Source organism: Chiloscyllium punctatum, chromosome 26 (assembly GCF_047496795.1).
Source record: "Chiloscyllium punctatum isolate Juve2018m chromosome 26, sChiPun1.3, whole genome shotgun sequence".
Lineage (NCBI taxonomy): Eukaryota > Metazoa > Chordata > Chondrichthyes > Orectolobiformes > Hemiscylliidae > Chiloscyllium > Chiloscyllium punctatum.
Genome location: NC_092764.1, coordinates 32,041,818 through 32,050,562, shown reverse-complemented (window position 1 = coordinate 32,050,562; position 8,745 = coordinate 32,041,818). Strand labels below are relative to the sequence as shown.

Sequence of the window (8,745 nt, the reverse complement as noted above, 5' to 3'; positions counted from 1 at the left end):
CCACAAGGGTCCAGCCCCGCCTCCACAAGGGTCCAGTCCCGCCTCCACATGGGTCCAGCCCTACCTCCCCTTCTGTCCCCCCTCACCGGTCCAAGCCCGCCTCCACACGGACTGGCCCTGCCCCCCACCGGTCCAGCCCCGCCTCCACACGGGTCCAGCCCCGCCTCCACATGTGTCTCAGCCCCGCCCCCGAGTTTCTTTTCTTCCCCGCCCCCCCTCCTCGCCCCTCCCTTTTAGCCCCTCCCCGCGCACACAGAGTCTCGCGGCATTTGCTCGCCGTGTCCCTGACGGCGGTTTCCATGGTGCTGGCGGTAAATAGACAGGACAGGAATAACTGTTTGGAGCAGCAATATCGTCAAGATGGTGAGTGTTGATGTGAAGCCGGAAAGCTCAAACAAGAACCTTAAAGTCTGGACGGACAGATTCACATCTTTCCCTCCTCCTACAATACCCCTCCCCCCTTCCCTTCCCAATTGCCCCTCTTCTGCCCCTTTCCTTCCCTTCCCAATTCTCCCTCAACTACCCCTTTCCCTTCCAATTCCCCCTTTCCCTCCCAACTCCCCCTCATCTGCCCTTTCCCTCCCAACTACCCCTTCCCCTCCTAATTCCCTCTCATCTCCTGCCTTTCCCTCCCAATTTCCCCTCCCTCCCTCCCCACCCACCAACTCCCCTTATCCTCCTGTCCCGTCCCCCACATCTCCTCCACCTACATCCTACTACCCTTTCTCCCCACTTCATCATTTATCACCTCCACCACCCCACTGCAGCCAGCACTCACCCAAACCCAACACCTCTGTGTCCAACAAGAACTGCTGGACCAACCCCCACCACACAACCTTCCCCCCCCACCCCCCCCAATATAAGCCCACCACACCACCACTCGTCCTGACCCACCTGCCCTGAACTACACACTCAGTCATTTACACGATATTCTAATATATGACACACTTAACCTTTCACAATAGCCTTCAAAGTGTCAGCTTGACATTTAAACCTCAGAATGGGTTTGATGATGATCTTTTCTATTGCTGCATTCGAGGATTTCTCGACAGGTTCTTAATAAGAGGCCCTTGTTCAGGAAGAATTGTTTCTATTTAATCAAAAGTGTATGCCCATTACTATTTTGCAAAATTATCAATGGCAATGTTAGATGAATCAATCTTTTGTTAAAAGTATGAAAAGAAGCAAAACTGCTCATTCTAAACTGTAACATTGCGATCTCAGGAAACTGAGTATTCTTGGTCTTAATGTAAGCATTACTAATCTTACTAAGAGATTTCATTATGTTTAGTTGTGTTTTGCAAAAGGAATGTCATATGGTTTTCCATTAAACAGCCACCCAAAAAGAAGAAAGGAAAAGGAGGCAAGAAAGCAAAAACACCAACGGTGATCGATGGCCTTTCTACAGAGGAAATGTCCAAGGAGCAGGTAAATGCATCTATTTTGTGAAAGTGAAAATTATGTACGAACAATATCTGTGGCAGATTGATCAGTATTTTCCGGGAGTTGGTTGTCCGAGCCTTGGGCATTGTTGTAGAACAGAGAAACCTAGGGGTTCAGGTACATAATTCTTTGAAGTTTGCATTACATTTAAATAGGGTGGTTAAGAAGGCATTTAGCATGTTTGTCATCATTGCTCAGACCTTTAAGTATAGGTGTTATATTGAGGTTGTGTAAAAGGTAGGTGAGGCCTCTTCTGAAGTATCTAGTTCTGGTCTCCCTGTTATAGGACAGATATTATTAAGCTGGAGAGTGTTCAAAAACAGATTTACCAGGATGTTGCTGGGAATGGAGGGTTTGAGTTATAAGGAGAGGCTGGGTGGGCTGGGACTTTTTTCACTGGAGTAGAAGAGGTTGTGAGATTGAGAATCTTATAGAGATTTTTAAATAATGAGCGGTACAGATAAGGTGAACAGCAGGTTCCTTTTCCCTAGGATTGGAGATTTCAAGACAGGCAGTATATTTTTTTAAGGTGAGAGGAGAAAGATTTTAAAAAGACATGAGGGGTAATTCTTTTACACAGAGAATAGTTTGTGTGGAATGAACTTCCAGAGGAAGTGGTGGATGCGGGTACAGTTACAATATTTAAAAGACATTTTGATAAGTATATAAGTAAGAAATGTTTGGATGGATATGAGTCAAGTGCAGGCACATGAGACTAATTTAGTTTCAGACTATGATCTGCATATACTGGTTGGATCGAAGAGACTGTTTCTGCGTTGTGTGACTCTATGACTATATGACTATATAATCCAAGGATGCGACTGACCAAAGAACCAGAGAGGAGATGAGAATTTTTTTTTTACAATGAGTTGTTATGATCTGATTCACCCTGCCTGAAATATTGGTGGAAGCAAATTAAAAATTAAAAATTGGATAAATACTGAAACGGAAAAATAAATTGGAAGCACAACAGAAAACAGCAATAATTAGATTGCTATTTTAGGACATGCTAAGTAACCTGTGTGATATGATTCTATATCTGTAGAGTTTGGTGTTTTGGGGTTTCAGCTGAAAAATTATTCTTTAGGGTGTAGGTTTGCTCACTGAGCTGTAGGTTTGATATCCAGACGTTTCATTACCTGGCTAGGTAACATCATCAGTGGCGACCTCCAAGTGAAGCGAAGCTGTTGTCTCCTGCTTTCTATTTATATCTTTCTCCTGGATGGGGTTCCTGGGGTTCAAGAACAAACCACGACAAGCAGACAAAACACAGCCAGAAACCCTAACCACCTTACCATATATCAAAGAAGTTTCAGAAATGACAGCCAGACTATTGAGACCCCTCGGAATCCTAGTAGCACACAAACCCACCAACACTCTCAAACAAAAACTAACAAACTTAAAAGACCCATGGACAAAACCAACGTCATCTATAAAATTCCATGCAAGTACTGCCACAAACACCATGTAGGACAAACAGGAAGAAAGTTAGCCACCAGGATACATGAACACCAGCTAGCCACAAAAAGATACGACCCCCTCTCCCTCATAGCCCTACACACGGATGAAAAAAAACCCACCATTTCGACTGGGACAACACATCTATCCTGGGACAGGCTAAGCAAAGACATGCCAGAGAATTCCTAGAGACTTGGCTCTCCAACCACAATGCCATAAACAAGCACATAGATCTAGATGCCATCTATCAACCCCTCAGAAAATAAACAGGAAATGACATCACCACAAACCCCAGGAACCCCATCCAGGAGAAAGATATAAATAGAAAGCAGGAGACAACAGCTTCGCTTCACTTGGAGGTCGCTACTGATGATGTTACCTAGCCAGGTAATGAAACGTCTGAATATCAAACCTACAGCTCAGCAAGCAAACCTACACCCTAAACCTCAACCTGAGCTACAAACCTTCACAAACCTTGTGAAAATTATTCTTTATTGACCATACACAGTTGGAGGAGCACATTGTTCGGCTGCGTGAAGAACTTGACAGAGAACGAGAAGAACGGAATTATTTTCAGCTTGAACGTGACAAAATCCACACTTTTTGGGAGATCACAAAACGGCAACTGGAGGAGAAGAAATCAGAATTAAGAAATAAAGATCGAGAAATGGAAGATGCAGAGGAAAGACACCAAGTTGAAATTAAGGTAAGGAGTGTAATTCAATAATATAATTCCTGGTAGACTGCTCGATCTCCCAAAACTATTTCAGTGCTCATTTACATCATCATTAATCTATATGTTGGGTCCATTTAATTTTAAAGCTATTTCTCTCACTTTTAATTTAGAGTCATAGAGATGTACAGCATTTACCTGCCTTTGTTCCATGTCCAATATGTTTTTCTGCAATAATAGCTTTTTCCTATTTCCTGCTTTTCCCTTGAGGCCTGCAATATTTTGAGAGGTCCCAAACTCTTGAGTTGTGCATTTCTTTTGCCAATCACTTCATGTGGGCTTAATCTGGTTATTTTCCAATGGAACAGTTTCTCTGTATCTGCTCTGTTTAAAGCACTCACAATTTTAAATGCCGCTACAAATCTCTCTGTCTTTAAAATGACCAGTTCCTGCATCTCCAAGCGAAGTAACTGAAATATGACTTTCCTGAAATCATTCATGTCAATCCTTTCTGCCCCCAGTCTAAAGCCTTCACATCCTTCCTAAAATGTGAAAACCAGAATTTGACACAATGCTCCATTTGAAGTGGACAAACAATCGTTGTAATCTCCTTGTTCAACTTCAATCTTAGATCTTGAGAATGTCAATTTTCCTTCCAACTCTTCATGAGTAAGAAAGTGGCATTTCTAAGTTTCCATTTCAAAAGCATATTTTCTGAATCTAAGTATTATTGCAAAATGATGGCGAATACATGCGCAAGTTCCTCACTACTTCTTTTTTATATTCTGAAGTGTAGATTTACTTTATTTTTAGTCTCATTTCCCCTTTACTATTTTGTTTACTTTTGTTCAATTCATGAAGTTCCTCCCTTTTACTTAATTTTTAGATACCCTTACAATGTTATTATTTTGTCCTCTTCTTCCACTGTATCATTTTCACAAAGTATTGTACCTATTAAACAAGTCCATCTTCTCTTCTTCATCTCTAACATCTGGATGTAAGTTTGCTCGCTGATCTGGAAGGGTTGTTTTCAGACATTTCATCACCATGCTAGGTAACATCATCAGTGAGTCTCAGGTGAAGCACAAGTGCTATGGCGTTCTTTTTATTTATGTGTTTAGGTTTCCTTGGGTTAGTGACGCCATTTCCTGTGGTGATGTCATTTCCTGTTGTTTTTCTCAGGGTGTGGTAAATGGGATCAAAGTCAATGTGTTTGTTGATAGAGTTCCGATTGGAATGCCATGCTTCTAGGAATTCTCGTGTGTGTCTCTGTTTGGCTTGTCCTAGGATGGATGTGTTGTTTCAGCCAAAGTGGTGTTCTTCCTTATCCGAATGTAAAGATACTAGTGAGAGTGGGTCATGTCTTTTTGTGGCTAGTTGGTGGTCATGGATCTTGGCGGCTAGTTTTCTGCCTGTCTGTCCAATGTAGTATTTGTTACAGTTCTTGCAAGGTATTTTGTAAATAACATTAGTTTTGCTTGTCGTCTATATAGAGTCTTTCAAGTTCATCAGTTACTATTTCAGTGTGTTGGTGGGCTTGTGGGCTACCATGATGCCAAGAGGTCTGCGTAGCCTGGCAATCATTTCCGAGATGTCTTAGATTTAGGGGAGAGTGGCTAGGATTTCTGGACGTGTTTTGTCTGCGTGTTTGCGTTTATTGCTCAGAAATCGGTGGACTGTATTCATTGGGTACTGTTCTTTTTGAATACACTGTTTAGGTGATTTTCCTCTGCTCTTCGTAGTTCACCCAAGCTATTCAACCAAGCAATCATCCCAATACCTGAGAAAGTTTATAGCCTTAAAACTTGTCTTTAAACATTTAACTAAAATGTAATGTTGAATTATAGAACATATTTGCTGCACACTAAAAACTAGACAGGCAGGGAGGGTAAGGTGTTTGCCTTAACATCAGTGAATCTGTATGTACAGGACACTGGGTGATTATGACCTCAAAACGAAACTCGGTATCAAATAACTTCTCTCGAATTATTGTCCTTCACTATTATGTGTCTAGTTCAGAACATGCAGTGCTTTTGTTAACTTGTTTTTGTGACAGGACAGCCTTCGTAAACTTGTGTATAATGGTAGTCTGTTTGAGATAGTACAACACAGTAGCCTGCTAGGGCTCTGGAAGAGCCTGACGTTCTATTCTCCTAGGTTAATAGAATCCATTTAACCTGGCTTATAGGTATCAGTTATATATTGTAACAGTGATGCTATTAGGAAATGAAGGAAACGATTAAAATTAAACTAAACTGTCTGTGAGAGTTTTATTTTTATTCCAGTCTACTAAGGGTACAATCTCCGGGACGAACCAAGAGAGGCTAACAGGTTGAGTTCATAAGGAATTTACTGGGCTGTCTCAAGTATGTACTTTATCACATCCACAAATGAAACTGCATTAGAATGTTATTTCAACGAGCCACCACACACTGCAGCACAGAGAAACTGCAAAGAACAGAGGAAAATCACCTATACAGTGTATTCAAAAAGAACGGGTACCCAATGAACACAGTACACCGATTTCTCAACAACAAACGCAAACAAGCAGACAAAACGCATCAAGAAACCCAGCTACTCTCCGCTACAACAAAGACATCTCGGAACTGATGTCTCAGACCTCTTGGCATCATGGCATCATCACAAGAAATGGTGTCACCGACCCAAGGAAACCTAAACACATACCACCAGTACTTCACCGGACGCTCACTGATGATGTTACCTAGTATGGTGACGAAATGTCTGAAAACAAACCTTCCAGCTCAGCAAGCAAACTTACATCCAGAACCTCAACCTGAGCTACAAATCTTCTCAAAATGCACTTTATAACATCTGCTTTCATATGTTCATAGCCCCATTTTTTCCTCTTGATGGAGTTTTATAGTTTCATATCCTTTGCAAGTGTCTTTTTCAGATTTACATTTTGAACCTCTTACTTTCTTTGTACCTCTTTTCAGAATTACAATAAATAATTGTCCATTTGGTTTCACTTTTCAAATTTAAAGTTAATTAAGCTATTATTTGCTACCATTATTAGCATTTCTACACACCTGACAGGTGTAGCAGTCCTGCCCAAACTACTCATGAATTGGTGTTACCGGGAGGGCTGTAAACAGCTCATATCAAAATCTGACATTCGTTGCTGCAATTAAACTCAACCGAATTTGGTTTCTTAGCTCAATCTTTGTTGCTAACACCGTTGCAGACATCTCCTCCTACTGCCCCCTCAATCACGACCTTACCTCCCATCACGGAACCATTACCTCCTAGACCATCCACAATCTCATCACCTCTGGGGATCTCCCATCCACAGCCTCCAGCCTCATTGTCCGTGAGCCCTACACTGCCAATTTCTACCTCTACCAAAGATTCATAAGCCTGACTTCCCTGGTTGACCCATTGTCTCAGCCTGCTCCTGTTCCACTGAACTTATCTCTACATATCTTGACACCGTCCTGTTCCCCTTAGTCCAGAAACTCCCCACCTACGTTTGGTATATTACCCACGCCCTTCACCTCCTCCAAGATGTTCATTTCTCCGGCCTCCAATGCCTCATCTTCACCATGAACATCCAGTCCGTGTACACATCCATCCGTCACGACAAAGACCTCCAAGCCCTCCACTTCTTCCTCTCATACCCTTCAACCACTACCCTTCCACTGACACTCTCATCCGCCTGGCTGAATTGGTCCTCACCCTCAACAACTTCTCCTTACAATCCTCCCACTTCCTCCAAACCAAAGACGTAGCCGTGGACACCTACATGGGACCCAGCTATGCCTTCCTCTTTGTTGGGTACATGGAACAGTCCATCTTCTGCATTTATACCGGCACCACCCCCCACCTGTTCCCCTGCTACATCGATGGCTGTATCGGCGCTACCTCGTGCTCCCATGAGGAGGTTGAACAGTTCATCAACTTCACCAACACGTTTCACCCCCGATGTCAAATTCACTTGGACCATCTTGGACACCTCCCTCCGCTTCCTGGACCTTTCCATCTCCATCTTCACCACAGACATCTACTACAAACCCACTGACTCCCACACCTGCCTAGACTACAACTCCTCCCACCTTACCTTCTGTAAAGATGCCATCCCTTATTCCCAATTCCTCCACCTCCGCCACACCTGTTCCCAGGATGACCAATTCCACCTTAGAAATCCCAGATAGCTTCCTTCTTCCAAGATTGCAACTTCCCTTCCCACGTGGTCGACAATGCCATCCAGTGTATCTCCTCCACTTTCCACACCACCACCCTTGAACCCCATGCCCCCAACTCAAGGACAGAACCCTCAGGTCCTCAGCTTCCACTTCACCAACCTCCACATACATCGCATTATCCTCCGTAACTTCCGACACCTACAAATGGACCTCATCACCAGATATATTTTTCCCTCCCCACCCCATCAGCATTCTGAAGAGACCATTCCCTCCTTGACTCCCTTGTCAGATTCCCCCCAACTCCCACCAGCCCACATCCCACTCCTGGCATCTTTCCCTGACACCACAGGAAGTGCAAAACCTGTGCCACACCACTCCTTTCACTTCCATCCAAGGCCCCAAAGGATCCTTCCACTTTGGACAGAAATTTACCTGTGCCTCCACCAATGTCATCTACTTTATCCATTGCACCGGATGTGGTCTCCTCTACATTGAGTAGACAGGATGCCTACTTGCGGATCGCTTTAGAGAACACCTCTCGGACACCCACACCAACCAATCCCACTGCCCTGTGACTGAACACTTCAACCCCGGCTCCCACTCAGTGAAGGACATGCAAGTCCTGGGCCTCCTCCATTGCCCAACCCTTACCACCCGATGCCTGAAGGAAGAACGTCTCATATTCCTAATTCGGACCCTGCAACCACACAGGATTAATGTGAATTTCAACAGTTTCCTTATTTCCCCTGCTCTCCCCCCACCACTCCCAGGCCTCCAACTCTGTTCCCATCTATCTGCTCCACCCTCCTCTCTGACCTGTCACCTTCTCCCTCACATTCATCTACCTATTGCATTCTCAGCTACCTTCCCCCCAACTCCACTCCCCTCCCATTTATCTCTTAGCCCCCCGGCCCAAAAGTCTAATTCCTGATGAAGGGCCTATGCCCGAAACATCGATTCTCCTGCTACTCGGATGCTGCCTGACCTGCTGTGCTTTTCCAGCACCAC

General features: G+C 43.9%; 1 protein-coding gene across 1 annotated transcript in view; it reads left to right on the top strand.

The window, feature by feature from the left end:
- Positions 1–243: 243 nt before the first annotated feature.
- Positions 244–8,745, top strand: part of gas8 (growth arrest-specific 8) — a 39,894-nt gene continuing 31,392 nt past the window's right edge. Inside the window, exons 1-3 of the mRNA XM_072596065.1 lie at positions 244–363; positions 1,336–1,428; positions 3,410–3,607. Of these exons, the coding sequence (XP_072452166.1) occupies positions 361–363; positions 1,336–1,428; positions 3,410–3,607 (294 nt within the window). The 5' untranslated portion in view covers positions 244–360. The remainder of the gene's footprint in view (positions 364–1,335; positions 1,429–3,409; positions 3,608–8,745) is intronic.